Consider the following 16338-nt stretch of genomic DNA (forward strand, 5'->3'; position numbering starts at 1 on the left):
AGAGGTGATCAAATACCACCAAAGGAAAGCTCTATTTGTAGGAACAAAATGATAAAAATGTAGTTTGGGTACAGTGTTGTATGACAGCGCAATTGTCATTCAAACTGCGACAGCGCTGAAAGCTGAAAATTGGTCTGGGCAGGAGGGTGTCTAAGTGCCCTGTATTGAAGTGGTTTAAGCAGTAAAGTCTGTTATAATAAAATAGATTTCCAGGACTCCAGGGTATCATCCAAAATATCTTTATTTGAAAAAGCTCCAGTACATAACAGCAATGATGATGGACGGATCAGGGCTGTTTAGGGGGAAAAATATTTCGTAGGTGGTCATACATTTATGGTTGATTGGTGTATGTAAAATGAACCACAACCGTTTAAATGGCATATTACTGTTTATTGATCTTTTGTAATGACTTTACTTTCACAAAGCATGTGTAGAGTCTCGCCTGCAACAGGCTGAACGACATCCCCTGGTTAGAGCAGAGGCAGGGAACCTCTGCACTGTGTACTCTATAGTGTGCGGAACTATTTGTGATGTTGTTGTTTCCGGGGGAAGCTTTGTGCGCCGGACTCGGGCAGCCAAACGAAAGATGGCGGAGTACCTGCGAGTGCTGCGGAGGGGGTTGGAGCAGGTCCGGGCGCGGGGAATGTTTGGCTCCTTCTGGGAGCTGCTCAGGTTAGACTGGGAGACTTCCTTCTTATGATCGTGTAGGGCCACCTGTAATCGGATGCAGCGGTCTTTTGCTTCCCTTCCACCTTGCTGTCACCTTGGCTGGGAGATGACACTGATTGACCTCTGTTTACATTTGATCAGTCACGTGCACTAATAGCATTATGGGGGACATATGGACATCATTGCTGGTACTTTTATGGTTGTGTATTTGTCATACATGTCATAGGTACACCAACATGACCCATTCTGTAAGGTTCACAACACTTTTCTTCTGGGCTTCTCAGTACCTCTCTGATATAAATCTCTGGACACTCTTTGGACTTTTTTGAGGGCTGTTCGGGAGCAGGGCAGGTGATAGACTATTCTGTACCCTAGGCAAGACCAGCTACTTGCTGGGCTTGTTTTACAAACAGCAGAAAATGATCTAATATAAGCACACTCCATGCATTCCCCATACACCCGCTATACTTGTAGCAGACTTCATGCATACACCACCTATACCCGCAGCACACTCCATGCATTCCCTATACACCCCTTATACTTGTAGCACACTCCATGCATTCCCCATACAACCCCTATACTTGTAGCACACTCCATTATTCCCCATACACCCCCTGTACTTGTAGCACACTCCATGCATTCCCCATACAACCCCTATACTTGCAGCACACTCCATTATTCCCCATACACCCCCTATATTTGTAGCACACTCCATGCATTCCCCATACAACCCCTATACTTGTAGCACACTCCATGCATTCCCCATACAACCCCTATACTTGCAGCACACTCCATTATTCCCTATACAACCCCTATACTTGCAGCACACTCCATGCATTTCCCCATGCACCCCCTGTACTTGCAGCACGCTCCATGCATTCCCCATGCACCCCCTGTACTTGCAGCATGCTCCATGCATTCCCCATGCACCCCCTGTACTTGCAGCACGCTCCATGCATTCCCCATGCACCCCCTGTACTTGCAGCACGCTCCATGCATTTCCCCATGCACCCCCTGTACTTGCAGCACGCTCCATGCATTTCCCCATGCACCCCCTGTACTTGCAGCACGCTCCATGCATTTCCCCATGCACCCCCTGTACTTGCAGCACGCTCCATGCATTCCCCATGCACCCCCTGTACTTGCAGCACGCTCCATGCATTCCCCATGCACCCCCTGTACTTGCAGCACGCTCCATGCATTCCCCATGCACCCCCTGTACTTGCAGCACGCTCCATGCATTCCCCATGCACCCCCTGTACTTGCAGCACGCTCCATGCATTTCCCCATGCACCCCCTGTACTTGCAGCACGCTCCATGCATTTCCCCATGCACCCCCTGTACTTGCAGCACGCTCCATGCATTTCCCCATGCACCCCCTGTACTTGCAGCACGCTCCATGCATTTCCCCATGCACCCCCTGTACTTGCAGCACGCTCCATGCATTTCCCCATGCACCCCCTGTACTTGCAGCACGCTCCATGCATTCCCCATGCACCCTCTGTACTTGCAGCACGCTCCATGCATTTCCCCATGCACCCCCTGTACTTGCAGCACGCTCCATGCATTTCCCCATGCGCCCCCTGTACTTGCAGCACGCTCCATGCATTTCCCCATGCGCCCCCTGTACTTGCAGCACGCTCCATGCATTCCCCATGCACCCCCTGTACTTGCAGCACGCTCCATGCATTTCCCCATGCACCCCCTGTACTTGCAGCACGCTCCATGCATTTCCCCATGCACCCCCTGTACTTGCAGCACGCTCCATGCATTTCCCCATGCACCCCCTGTACTTGCAGCACGCTCCATGCATTTCCCCATGCACCCCCTGTACTTGCAGCACGCTCCATGCATTTCCCCATGCACCCCCTGTACTTGCAGCACGCTCCATGCATTTCCCCATGCACCCCCTGTACTTGCAGCACGCTCCATGCATTTCCCCATGCACCCCCTGTACTTGCAGCACGCTCCATGCCTCTTGCGCCCCAGTCCCTGTCTGCCGTAAGGTGTGTGTGATGGTCAGTACAGTACCTTCCATGCCAGCAGCAGGCAGGACCCATTTTCGTGGTCACGGAGGTGCTCTGCAGCAGATCTCTGTGAGGTGGTTCAGTCCCTGGCTGCCTGCGCCTCCTGCCCGTTTTCATTCTCCTGTCCCCGGTTAGCCTGTCCTTCGGGCCTGGGAGTGGAGAGGAGGTTAAAGGAGTCCAGAGGCTCCAGGCTCTGGCAGGCACCGGGGGGTGTTGTGCTTGCATCTTCAGTGGTCTTCTCCCTCCTGGGCTATCGGTGCTCGTCCTGCCATCACTGCTCTCCTTCCCCACGGTCTCCATGTCCTGAGCTACATGCTTGCGCTGTGGGGATGGCAGTAGCTGGAGCCGGGATCACGGGGTGCCATCCTGCCTGCACCTTGCCGCATTCGCTGTCCCGCTCCTCGCACCTGCTACTGTCACTGGACCGTGCCCTAATGCAGTGCCCTACAGCTCCATGGGACCATAGCTGCTCCCCCTAGGTGGCAGAGCACCCTAGGCGCTGCCTAGCTTGCTTAGTGGTAGTGCCGGCCCTGTTCGGTAGTAGAGAACCGCTCAGGTCTAGCTAGACTTCCATTTTACGCACTTTTGGAGTCCAATGCACCTTGGGCCTGGTCATTCATCACCCTGAAACTTGTGTAAACAAAGCAATGGGGGATGCAGGTGATGTCACTGCCAATGACATTGACTAAATATGAGCCATGTGTCCATATAAGGGAACTGGCATCACCAGCATATGACCACTTTGTTTATATGTACTGCAGCAGGCCCCTTCCCACAGCTGATTCGATTAGAAATGGCACAAAGTGGAAGTACAGACAGGAGTGAGTTTGGAGGACATTCAGTCTCCATCTCTATTCAGGGGCAGAGGTTTCTGGAGTTTATTATGGTGTGTGTCATTTTGGGGGATATGTTATCTTGCCAAAAGGATAAGAGCCGGTTCACAACTGTTTTTTTTTTTTTTTTTTTCTTTTTTTTTTATGTGTCATACAATGCAGGATCATGGCGCACTGAAAGCCTTTGGGGGAAAAAAGTTACCTTTTATAATCTATTAGCCTGTTTACATCGGTGCATTGTGTTCAAAGACAGCTTGCTGTGTTTTTGAAAAATCCTGATTGGTGTGTTTTTTTTAAAATGCATGTTAAATTATAGTCAGCACATGGAAAACACAAGCACATCGAAGCACTGCTGACACCTGCTGTGCATCCCATCCGTTAACATCTGCTTATTAAAACAGACGTATGGCCATATGTTCGCCATCTGTCCTGCGGATCTGATGATAATCGGATGGAAATGAATGCAGTCCGTTTCCATGTGACCGCCCCATAGAGGCGAGCATGCTGTGTCCGCTCTGCATAGCGGAGTGGAGTGGACACGGACCTGTCAACTGCCTGCTAAGTGGGGATTAGTGGAGAGATCCCCCGCTGAGCAGGTGGATTCTGCTTGGACGGATCTGTTCCATGTGAAAGGAGCCTTACACCCATATTTAGGGTGTGACATCTTACTGTTGCAGCAGCCCCCATGCGCCCCATTGTGACAGCGAGCAGGGGATCTTCTCCCCACACATGCTGTCATAAAAAACAAAAACAGCCACGTGGGGCTACTCCCACCCAGTTGTATCATTCATTCACAGAGTTCTGTGAATGTGAGAACTACAAGTATTATAGAAGTGCCTGAAAAATTTGATTTCTCACCTCACCTTTCAGGTCGGCATCACATGAGATGATAGGCTCCTCCCTACAGGAAACACAATCAGTTCACAGCTGTTAAAAAGCCCCACCTTCCCCCCTTGTCCCTCAGTATTGATTATGTTTCTCCTACAGCGAAACGTTTATTTTTTTTCTGACCAGAAGACTAAAAAAGAGAGTCGGATGGTACCCCTGTGAGCCAGGTTCGGGAATGCCGGTGAGGGCTGCCCTAACCTGCCGCTTCAAGCTTCTCACAGGTCGCCCCAGGGTGTGGTGCAGGCAGTCTGGGTGTTTCTAAGGTTCCCACGCCACTCAACAGCTCTGGTCTCCTCCTAATCTCTCCTGTGTGCAGCGGGTGCCATTTTCCCAGGGCCCAGAGGAAGTAAGACGCCAGGGGGAGGACACTTGTGAAATCCAAGCCTCGCTCTGAAACCGGGACTTCCAGTTGGGAGAGGAACTGGGCAGAGCATGCCCAGCATGACCCAGGAAAGGGAAATAAAGCATGGAGGAGATACTGGACCCGTGTGGCTGCGGAGGCTGGAGATTCCCTGTCTTCTCCCAGGACCCAGTGAGCTGCAAGGAGTGAAAAGTCTGCTGTTACCCACCTCATGGAAAAAGAGGATGGCGAGGCAGCACAGGTGGCTGCAGGCAGGAGCAAGTCAGGGCCCAGTAAGTGTGTTTTGCCTAATATGCAGAGTGACACCAGCCTTTAGTGGTCCCCGGGAAACCCCTAGGCCAGTGTTTCTCAACTCCAGTCCTCAAGGCGCACCAACAGGTCATGTTTTCAGGATTTCCCTCAGATGAAACGGCTGTGGTAATTACTAAGGCAGTGAAAACTGATCAAATCACCTGTGCAAAATAGTGGAAATCCTGAAAACCTGACCTGTTGGTGCGCCTTGAGGACTGGAGTTGAGAAACACTGCCCTAGGCTCTCGCCTCTTGGGAATGGGGCCTGCAGCCATCACTGAAGGGGGCCTGGAAGAGTGATGTTTCCTTTATTGAGGGGAGAGTTGAGGGGCAACTGGTAATAACTCTCTAAAGGGGAATTTACCTTACTTTGTAAAGCTAGGTGTCTGACTAAGACCCCTTTCACATTGGGGCATTTTTCAGGCGCTTTAGCGCTAAAATTAGCACCTGAAAAATGCCTCATCTGCAGTCCCAGTGTGAAAGCCTGAGTGCTTTCACACTGGGGCGGTGCGCTTGCAGAACGTTAGGAAAAGTCCTGCAAGCAGCATCTTTGGGGCGGTTTGCGAGCGGCCTGTACACCGCTCCTCCACCGCCCCTGCCCATTGGAATGCATGAGCAAAAAAAGGTTAAAAGCGACCGCGTAGCTCCGCTACAGAAGTGTTTTTCCCAAGGCGTCTTTCAGGACAGCACCTGAGAGATAGCGACTCCACCCACCGGAAACAGGAAACACCTTCTTCCTCCAAACTTTAAAGGGAGGCGCCTCCCTACCATACCTCAGTTTTTGTGTTTCCTCCGGCCCGGAGGGAACATCTTTTTGAAGGGGAGTCAAGGTCTCTCAGATGCCTGGGAGACAGGGCTTCTTTTTCATTTTTTCCTCCTTTTTGGAGACCCGCTGTCCTCCCGGCCTACCCAAGCCTTGGCAGCGGTAGCAATCGGGCTCCTCTTCCCCTCCTGGTGCTCGGGGAGAGCCGTAGACCCGGTGATCCGCGCGGTCATAGGAGCGGCGGTGCGCGTGCGCCGCCGCCATGTTTTTTTGGCCGGCAGGCGCGGCGGAAGTGACAAGGCGGGTCACTGGGTCAGCAGAAGCGTCATTTCCGGCGTGGATGCGAGAGGGGAGGAGGGAGGACAGGAACTGGCGCCTACTTCCGCTTCCGGTCCGGTGCAGATGCACTATGGGAGTCCGGAAGCGGCATATGAAGCCACAGGTGGAGAGCTGCACACCAGAGATGGAGGACTCAGTGTCTGCAGCGGTGGGGACAGGCACAGGCGCCAGTAAAGCTCAGGTAGGAGCAGCAGTTTAAGTCTGCCTTTCTTCCTTTTCCTGGGTTTGGTCTATTTTCTTTTTTCTTACCCCCTAGTGGCAAGGGGCCTGTCTGGGCACTGGAGGCTGACTGGTTTCTTCTTAGTGCACCTGTGGGTGATTCTTGTGTAGCTGAGACCGGGTCTCACTAAAAGGTCCCCTGGTTTTTTTCCCTTTTTTGTTTTTTCTCTCACAGGCTAAAAGCTCTGACCCAAAAAAGAGATGTCCTTCTTGCAGGGCCAAAATGGGAGAAAATTGGAAAAAAGTCTTATGCAGTACATGCATCACTTCTTTAGTTAAGGAGGAATCAGCTTCGGTTTGTGATGATCTGGTTGCCTCTGTAAAGAAGGAGCTATACGCCACGATTCAGACTTTTCGTGACTCTTTAGTTAATCCAGCTGCTAGTCAGCCATCCACTTCTGAGGCTTCCCAGGGTTCTATTTCTTTCCCCATGGTAGAAGTTTTACCTGAAGGCCCCCCTATCAGGGAAGAGCAGTCCCCTACTCCTTCCGTTAAGGATTCGGAGGAGGAGGGTGAGGAAGCGGAGGTGGCTCCTTCCAAATTTAAGCTTTCCCTAGAGGAGGTAGACGGACTCCTTAAGGCTATCCATGTTACACTTGGCTTAAGTGAGGAAAAGAAGGAGTTATCTCTTCATGACCGCATGTATGCAGGGTTAAATGAGCCTAAGGGGCGAACATTTCCAGTTCATTCGGTCATTTCGGACGCCATTACTAAAGAATGGCAAGATCCAGAGAAAAAGCCCTTTTTTTCCAGAGCCCACAAAAGGCGCTTCCCTTTTGAGGAGGACCCTTCTGCGGTGTGGAATAAGGTGCCCAGGTTGGATGCGGCCTTTTCACAGGTCTCAAGATCCACAGACCTGTCTTTTGAAGACACGGGTGTTCTAAGGGATCCAATGGACAAACGCATGGATCTTTTGCTCAAAAGATCATGGCAATCAATCATGAGCAATTTAAAACCAGCAATGGCCACAACCTGTGTAGCCAGGAATCTGGAATACTGGGTGAACCAACTTAGATCTCATATAGTGGCAGATTCCCCCAAGCAGGAGATCTTAGATTCCTTTCCTACCCTGATTTCTGCGGTTGCTTATATTGCTGATGCTTCGGCTGAAGCTATCAAGATGTCAGCTAGGTCTGCAGCTTTAGCAAATGCTGCGAGAAGAGCTTTATGGCTAAAAACCTGGCCAGGTGATACAGCTTCAAAGAGTAAGCTTTGTGGTATCCCCTTTTCAGGTGACCTTCTTTTTGGCCCAGATCTAGATAATATCCTAGACAGAACTGCCGATAAGAAGAAGTCTTTTCCGGTCAAAAAGAAAAAGCAGACCCCAAAACGTCTTTTTCGACCTCAAAAAACTCAGCAGCAACAGCAGGAAAGTAAGTTTCAGGGCAGGAGGAAAAATTGGTCTGCGCAAAAGGCGAAGGGCAAAGGTGGAATTCTCTTCCGTCCTCCTTCACAGGCCGAAAACTCACAATGACTCATCTCTGCGGGTCGGCGGAAGATTACGAGAGTTTCTTCCGCAGTGGTCAGTGATAACTACAAATCAGTTTATTCTGACCACTCTCTCGCAGGGTTATACTCTCGAGTTCGCCAGAAGCCCCCCAAGAAGGTTTCTGGTAACAAATGCTCCTCGAGATCCAATGAGGGCCCTGGCCATGAAATCCTCTCTGGAGGAACTAATGCAACAGGGTGTAGTAATCCCAGTGCCACCAGAGGAATGGCACGAGGGCTTCTATTCACATGTCTTCCTGGTAAAAAAACCAACAGGAAGATTTCGTTTAATTCTAAATTTAAAGCCACTAAACAGAGCCATCAAATACAGAAGGTTCAGGATGGACTCAATTTTCACCGCCAGAAATATTCTGACTCCAGGTTGTTTCATGGCGTCAGTGGATTTAAAAGATGCATACCTGCATATTCCAATCTCATCCCAGTCCCAGGGGTTTCTCAGGTTGGCGGTAAGGTTGGAAGGCAGAATTCAGCATCTGCAATTCAGAGCCCTACCCTTCGGGCTATCATCCGCACCCCGAATTTTTACCAAAGTAATGGCAGAGGCCCTAGCTCCGCTGCGTCTTCAGGGAATCGCAGTAATTCCTTACTTAGACGATCTGCTATTTTTCGCCCCCTCAAGAGAGGAGCTGAGGAGCAATTTAAGCAGAGCATGCAGCCATTTGGAGTCTCTAGGTTGGATCCTAAATCTCCAAAAATCTTCCCTGGAACCATCTCAGGAGATTCGGTTTCTAGGGTATATAATAAATTCGGTAAGCCAAAAAATTTTTCTTCCTTCAGAGAAGAAAGGAAAAATCCAGGATACAGTGTCTTTTTTGCAGACCAACCAGCAGCTGACGGTAAGATTGGTCATGTCAGCCCTGGGGGTTCTGACTTCGTCAATGCCAGCTGTTCAGTGGGCAAGACTACACTTCAGACATCTGCAGGCTTTTCTTCTGAGATCTTGGGATCACAATTTAGAATCCCTAGACTCAGAGGTAAGAGTTCCAACCCAAGTGAAGAGGTCACTATGGTGGTGGAAAAGGCAGGATATCCTATCGGAGGGGTTGGTCTGGGCCTTTCCAATCGAAAAAAGGCTGACAACCGATGCCAGTTCCTGGGGTTGGGGAGCCCACCTAGAAAAAGGTTTCACTCAGGGAAACTGGTCCAGGAAAGAGGCAACCAAGTCCTCAAACTGGAGAGAGCTCAAGGCGATCGACTTGGCTCTGAAGTCATTTGCTCAGGGGCTTCAGGCCCAGCATGTTCAAATACTAACAGACAATGCCACGGCAGTGGCTTACATAAACAGGCAGGGAGGTACAAGGAGCAAATCGCTGCAAGTACTAGCCATGAGCATTCTCCGTTGGGCAGAAGGACACTTGCTGTCGTTATCAGCAGTCCATCTAAAGGGATCCCTGAACGGAGTGGCGGATTTCCTGAGCAGAAACCCCATTCGGGAAGCAGAATGGTCGCTGAACCCAGAGGTTTTCGCCATGATTGTCGAGAAGTGGGGGCTGCCAGAGGTGGACCTGTTCGCCTCAAAGGAGAATGCCTTGGTTCCGCAATTTTTTTCCCTAAGCAATCACGACGGGTCACTAGGAACAGATGCCTTGGCGTATCCATGGAGATTCCATCTCTGCTACGCTTTCCCCCCATTTCAGTTAATTCCCTTAGTATTAAGGAAAATTCAAAGGGAAACGGTACCGGTTGTCCTAATCACGCCCTTTTGGCCAAGAAGGGCTTGGTTTTCAACCGTTCTGAAAATGGCGGTCAGGCCTTATTGGCATCTGCCCCTCAGGCACGATTTACTATTTCAGGGACCGGTAAATCACCCAGAGGTAGCCACTTTGGCGCTCACTGCTTGGTATCTGAAGAGCAGCTCTTAAGGAGCAAAGGTTTTTCCAACCGGTTAATCTCTACGCTATTATCCAGTAGGAAAAGGGTGACTAGAAATATCTATTCCAAGGTCTGGAAGGTTTACAATACGTGGTGTAATTCATCTGACCAGGACCCAGGGAGTCTCGTTACCATTCTGGAATTTTTACAGGTTGGTGCTGACAAGGGACTAGCAGTTAGTACCTTGAAGGTACAGGTGGCTGCGCTAGCAGTGTTCCTAGAAAGATCTGTGGCCTCAGATCCATTGGTAACCAGATTTTTCAGATCCCTTACGAGATCCAGACCAGCACCACTTAGGTTGTTTCCCAAATGGGATCTGTCGATAGTCCTCCAGGCTCTAACAAGGAGTCCCTTTGAACCTTTGGAAGAAGCGCCACTTAGATATCTCACTTTTAAGTCTGTGTTTCTGATTGCCATGGTCTCTGCACGAAGGATCAGTGAGCTTAATGCTTTATCAGTTAAGGAACCCTATTTATCTATCTTCCCAGATAGGGTTATACTTAGAACAGATCAGAAATTCTTACCAAAGGTAGCTTCAGTACAAAATCGTGTTCAGGACATTGTACTTCCGACCTTCTGCCCCAACCCAGTAGGGGAGAAGGAGACTTGTTTTCACATGTTGGATGTTAGAAGAGTTTTGTTATGTTACCTGGAAAGGACAAAGCTCTTTAGACGTTCAGATTCTCTGTTTGTGTTATTTTCAGGCAACAGGAAAGGTTGCCAGGCTTCTAAAATCTCTTTAGCAAGGTGGCTGAAGCTAGCCATTTCAGAGGCTTATTCGCATGCAGGCGTGTCTCCTCCTGCAGGAATTTCTGCACACTCAACAAGAGCATTAGCGGCCACTTGGGCAGAGAGAGCTGGTGCCACCCCTGAACAAATCTGCAAGGCGGCAACTTGGTCAAGTTTTCACACATTCGTGAAACATTACAGGCTGGACCTCACATCTGCTAATGATCAGGCGTTTGGCAGAAAGGTCCTGCAAGCTGTTGTCCCGCCCTAAGGGGGTAAGTCTCTGTTATCCTCTCAGGTGCTGTCCTGAAAGACGCCTTGGGAAAAACCAAGTTAGACTTACCGGTAACTTGTTTTCCAGAAGTCTTTCAGGACAGCAACATCCCGCCCTATTGTATTGTATATACTATGCTGTGACTAACGTATGTGTTTATGTGTTCCAGCCGGGGCCGGAGGTCTTCTCTACTACAACTGAGGTATGGTAGGGAGGCGCCTCCCTTTAAAGTTTGGAGGAAGAAGGTGTTTCCTGTTTCCGGTGGGTGGAGTCGCTATCTCTCAGGTGCTGTCCTGAAAGACTTCTGGAAAACAAGTTACCGGTAAGTCTAACTTGGTTTTTCAGGCACTTCGGCAGCAGAGCTACGCGGTCGCTTTTAACCTTTTATTTTTTTTAATACCTTCTAGGGCGTTTAAAGCGCCCCGCTCCCACCCAAATAGTGGTGCTTTAAGGCTCCCGCCCCAGTGTGAAAGGGCTGTTACTGTTGCATCTCTGTGAAAAAAAAAAAAACCTGATGGATTTCAACCCCTCCCTACCCTCAAAAGTTTGTAGAATTCACCTCCGTAACATCTCTAAAATTTGCCTCTTTTTAACAAATGAAACCACCAAGCTCCTCATTCACTCCCTTGTTATCTCTCACCTTGACTATTGCAACTCCCTTCTCATTGGCCTCCTTCTCCATAGGCTATCCCCTCTTCAGTCTATTATGAATGCTACTGCCAGACTTATCCACCTTACCAACCACTCAGTGTCTGCCGACCCTCTTTGCCAATCCCTACACTGGCTCCCAATCACCCAGCAAATTAAATTCAAAATACTAACCACAACATACAAAGCCATTCATAACTCTGCCCCAAGCTACATCACCAACCTTGTCCCCAAATATCACCCAAACCGTCCCCTCCGCTCTTCTCAAAACCTCCTACTCTCAAGCTCTCTCGTCTCCTCCTCCCATGCTAGTCTCCATGATTTCTCCAAAGCTTCTCCCATCCTCTGGAACTTGCTACCTCAACCTGTCCGGCTATCCCCCCCTACTCTTGCTATCTTCAGGTGATCCCTGAAAATTCATCTCTTCAGGGAAGCCTATCTGAAGAGATGAATTTTCAGGGATCGCCTGAAGTAATAGAATATCACTTCTATTGCTAATCTTTTTAACACTTCCATCAGCTCATTCCCCACAGTTACAGCCTTTTGTACCACCTGCCGCACCCTATTAGATTGTAAGCTCTTCTGAGCAGGGCCCTCTTAATCCTCTTGTATTTTATTGTATCATAACTGTATTGTCTCCCTTTTTTATATTGTAAATCCGGTATAATAATATTTGTGGGGAAAAAAAGGACATCAATTTTGTTTGGGTACAACTTCGCACAACCGCGCAATTGTCAGTTGAAGTGACGCAGTGCCATATCGCAAAAAAATGGCCTGGTCAGGAAGGGGGCAAAGTGGTTAAGAGGTTTTAGCTATACTTTCATTTTAAAGTATATGTACTTTAAGTATCAAGCAATTTAAAATAGAAAGCATTGTATCTTTAGGGCCTGTTCATTCTATGTGTATTGAATGGCGTTTTTCTGCACCTGATCAACACCAGTCGCTCCAAAGGCACTAGAAAAGCAAATATTTTGTGTGCATCCTATTCATACCACAACACTGGTGTAAATTGCGGTGTGATGCAGATGGCACTGTAATGCCCCGTACACACGGTCGGACTTTGTTCGGACATTCCGACAACAAAATCCTAGGATTTTTTCAGACGGATGTTGGCTCAAACTTGTCTTGCATACACATGGTCACACAAAGTTGTCGGAAAATCCGATCGTTCTAAACGCGGTGACGTAAAACACGTACGTCGGGACTATAAACGGGGCAGTGGCCAATAGCTTTCATCTCTTTATTTATTCTGAGCATGCGTGGCACTTTGTCCGTCGGATTTGTGTACACACGATCGGAATTTCCGACAACGGATTTTGTTGTCGGAAAATTTTATCTCCTGCTCTCCAACTTTGTGTGTCGGAAAATCCGATGGAAAATGTCCGATGGAGCCCACACACGGTCGGAATTTCCGACAACACGCTCCGATCGGACATTTTCCATCGGAAAATCCGACCGTGTGTACGGGGCATAAGTCACCACAACATGCCGCAATGCAGAGACTTGAATGGGGTGTAACTTTCTACACTGTCAATAAAGTTAACCCATGGAAAATGAAAACAGTGTGCGTTTTATTATCCAACAAAACAGACACCAGCCCACACACTAAATTGGCGCCTGTGAACGTGCCTTCAAAGCCCACATTTACATTTCTAATTAAAAAAAAAAAAAAATCAGTGGCTCAGCATGTTAAAAAACCAGCTATGGCTGCAATACTTAAGCCTGATACACACCATTAGTTTGTTTTTTTTTTTTTTTTTTTTTTTTCTTCAAACCAACGGTCAGAGCCGCTATATGGACAATCCGACATTAATACAGCAATCTCCCCTTGCTGTTCTTTTGTGTCCTGACATGGGACAGCCCCCCGCCATTGGCTGAGGACGCTGATTGGGAGCCGTTCCGCTACTGGTTTTCCAGCATGCTCATCTGACAGAAGCTAGCTGCCTTGCTCCCAGGCCGAATGTTGGCCTGTTTTCATTGAACCGGCTGATGTTGCCCAACATTCATCCTGTGTATACTAGGCTTTACCCCCACTGTGGCTCTATTCAAAAAAAAAGTAAAAAGTCACCACTAATCTTTCAGGGTTGAATACCCAGCATCATCCAACCCACTTACTGTGAAATCCAGGCCGCCCATGAACTTGTGCCCTGGGGGCAAGATATCGTGCGCGGTGTGGGCCCAGCAGTCCTAGTCAGCACACACTCCCAAGTCAAAGGGTTGTGTGGTTTACAGAGAAAAGCTCTAGAGAACTCCAAAAAAACAAAGTAAGAAGAGGAATGCCCACACTGAAATTTTTTCTAAGGAAAAATTCACAATTGTATCCTTGTTTCTCAGTTTCATGGGATGTGGTCTGCCAGCTTTTGCTTTATAAAAGAAAGCCTGATGGTGTTTAGGTAATTTTCTAATTTGATTTTATTTTCTAAATATTTGCAGGTCTGCTGAACTGAAAACTGGTACACTTGTTGGTGTGGATAAGTATGGCAATAAATATTATGAAGACAAACGTCATTTTTTTGGTAAGATTAGTCACTGGCTGTTTTACTTTTTAAAGAATATATTTTTGATAGATGTTAAGAGTACTTTAATTGAGAAACTGACTTCCATCTGCCTCCCCCATGCTGTGTAAAAGCAAACAGTAGCACCTTTGTACTCGCCTTTGATCTGAAGAGGAGCCTTGAGATCCAATAGGCCCCTGGTTCCTTGCTACTTCTTGCCCAATGTCATGATTTCAGCCTGCCATAGATGGATCAAATCTCAGCTGGTTCAGCAGAGACCAGCTGAGATTCGATCCATCTGTGGGCAGGCTGATTGTATCCAAGTCCATGGTCTATTAGCATGTGATTACTGCCAACACTGACTGTGTTGATGGGAGGGGGGAATCAAGCATTTTTTCTTTCCTGCAACCTGTGGCTTGCCTTAGTGACTGAGAGGCAGAGGCACTAATTGGTTGCCTGAGCTCCCAGTCAGTGGTTCTGCCTCTCACATTTCTAGTCACTAAGCTGTGACAATAGGCAGGAAATAGCAAGGCCAATAACTCTTGCCTCTTTACACTTTTCTCTCACTCTCACAAGCTGTGACTTTTAGGAAGGAAATACAATGCCTTGAAAAAGTATTCACACCCCTTGAAATTTTCCACACTTTGTCATGTTACAACCAAAAACGTAAATTTTATTGGGATTTTATGTGATAGACCAACACAAAGTGGCACATAATTGTGAAATGGAAGAAAGATGAATGAATAAATGGTTTTCAAAAATGTTTACAAATATGTGAAAAGTGTGGCGTGCATAATTATTCAGCCCCCCTGAGTCAATACTTTGTAGAACCACTTTTCGCTGCAATTAAAGCTGCAAGTCGTTTTGGGGATGTCTCTACCAGCTTTGCACATCTAGAGAGTGACATTGTTGCCAATTCTTCTTTGCAAAATAGCTCAAGCTCTGTCAGACTGGATGGGGAGGGGTAGGAATACTTTTTCAAGGCACTGTAACCATGCAAATCAGTGCCCCTGACCCTAACATTTTTAGTTCCTCAGTTGTGGTATTGGGCAGAGCAGAATTGGGCCGGTTGGACCCAAAAAGGGTTTGCGCCAGGTCACAGGTTAATATTTGGAAACCATTTTCAGTATGAGGGAAAGACCGTTTAAAAAAAAAAAAAGCAGGTTTCAAGCTGCTCTGTCATGAGAAAATGTCATGGGCTGCCATTCACCTCTGCTTTGAAAATGTTAATTCTTTGGCTGTCATGCACTTTGGCTCCAGTGTTTTTTAAAGTGGTATTAAACCCCCCCCCCCCCCCCCCAATTTTTTTTATTGCCATTTACCAATTCCTTTATTCAGTGACTGCATTGCTTTCCTTTTTTAGGCTTTTGCCCTTAAATTTCACCTGTTGATTCAGCCACTATGTTGTTTTCTGCTTCCTTTACCAGACCAGGAACAGTGACAGTTGGAAGGCTGACAGAGTGCTTAAAATGATCAGCTTTTATTCATTTATATACAACCTTTATCCCAAAGGGGGGAAAAACTAGCTGTGACTGCATAAGAAGAATTAGCTGGAGTTCAACTGTAATTTGTTAGTCGAGTCCATCTAAATCAGTGGTTCTCAACTCCAGTCCTCGGGACCCACCAACAGGTCAGATTTTAAGTATTACCTTGGGGAGTTGCAGACTAGAATACTGCAATCACTGAGCAGCAAGTGATATCACCTGTGATGTATTTCAGCTATCTTGCAAACCTGGCCTGTTGGTGGGTCCTGAGGACTGGAGTTGAGAACCACTGATCTAAATAAAAAGGTGTCTCCTTTGCTCCTTCATCTTAAGTGAAGTGACAGAGAGTATGTTACTGGCAAGGTCGCCATGTGAAAATAATGGGAAAAAAAAGCCGAAAAGCAAAAAAATAAATGCAGCCACCATATTTAAGATTGGTAAGCTGTAATATATATTACATTTTTGTTTTTGTGGTTTAATACCACTTTACTTTTCAGACCTAAAACAAATCTAGACACATGGAACATCCAATACTTTACTGATACTCATTTACAGTATGCTTGTTCCAGGTGTATGATTTAAAAGTACTGAAACCAGACAGGCATTTTATCTTCAAAAGTGGGCCAGCAACTACTCCTGTGCGATTGCAGATACTTGAGATTTATGTACTGTGAGTATTAAGGCTTTTCGTAGCACCATTACATTTATCTAATAGCTAAAGTTATTGATAATGGAGCTTACCCACACTGTTTCTTTTAAGTGGCCGTTAGTATTAGGACCCATGACCACTTCCACTTATTACTGTTCTAAAGGTATTGTTGATATTGTAATACTTTTAATTTTAGATAACATGGCTCAGGGCACTCATGTCATATTGACCCTGTCACATTGACCCTGTCACTGAATATTCGATTGTATCTCTTGGCATTGCCAGATAT

The 16338-nt window shown here is 47.5% G+C and overlaps 1 protein-coding gene across 1 annotated transcript in view; it reads left to right on the forward strand.

Annotated features, from left to right (window-relative positions):
• Positions 1 to 516: 516 nt before the first annotated feature.
• NDUFA12 (NADH:ubiquinone oxidoreductase subunit A12) overlaps positions 517 to 16338 on the forward strand; it is a 48930-nt gene continuing 33108 nt past the window's right edge. Inside the window, exons 1-2 of the mRNA XM_073620170.1 lie at positions 517 to 672; positions 13855 to 13937. Of these exons, the coding sequence (XP_073476271.1) occupies positions 587 to 672; positions 13855 to 13937 (169 nt within the window). The 5' untranslated portion in view covers positions 517 to 586. The remainder of the gene's footprint in view (positions 673 to 13854; positions 13938 to 16338) is intronic.

Source organism: Aquarana catesbeiana, linkage group LG03, assembly GCF_042186555.1.
Source record: "Aquarana catesbeiana isolate 2022-GZ linkage group LG03, ASM4218655v1, whole genome shotgun sequence".
NCBI classification, from domain to species: domain Eukaryota; kingdom Metazoa; phylum Chordata; class Amphibia; order Anura; family Ranidae; genus Aquarana; species Aquarana catesbeiana.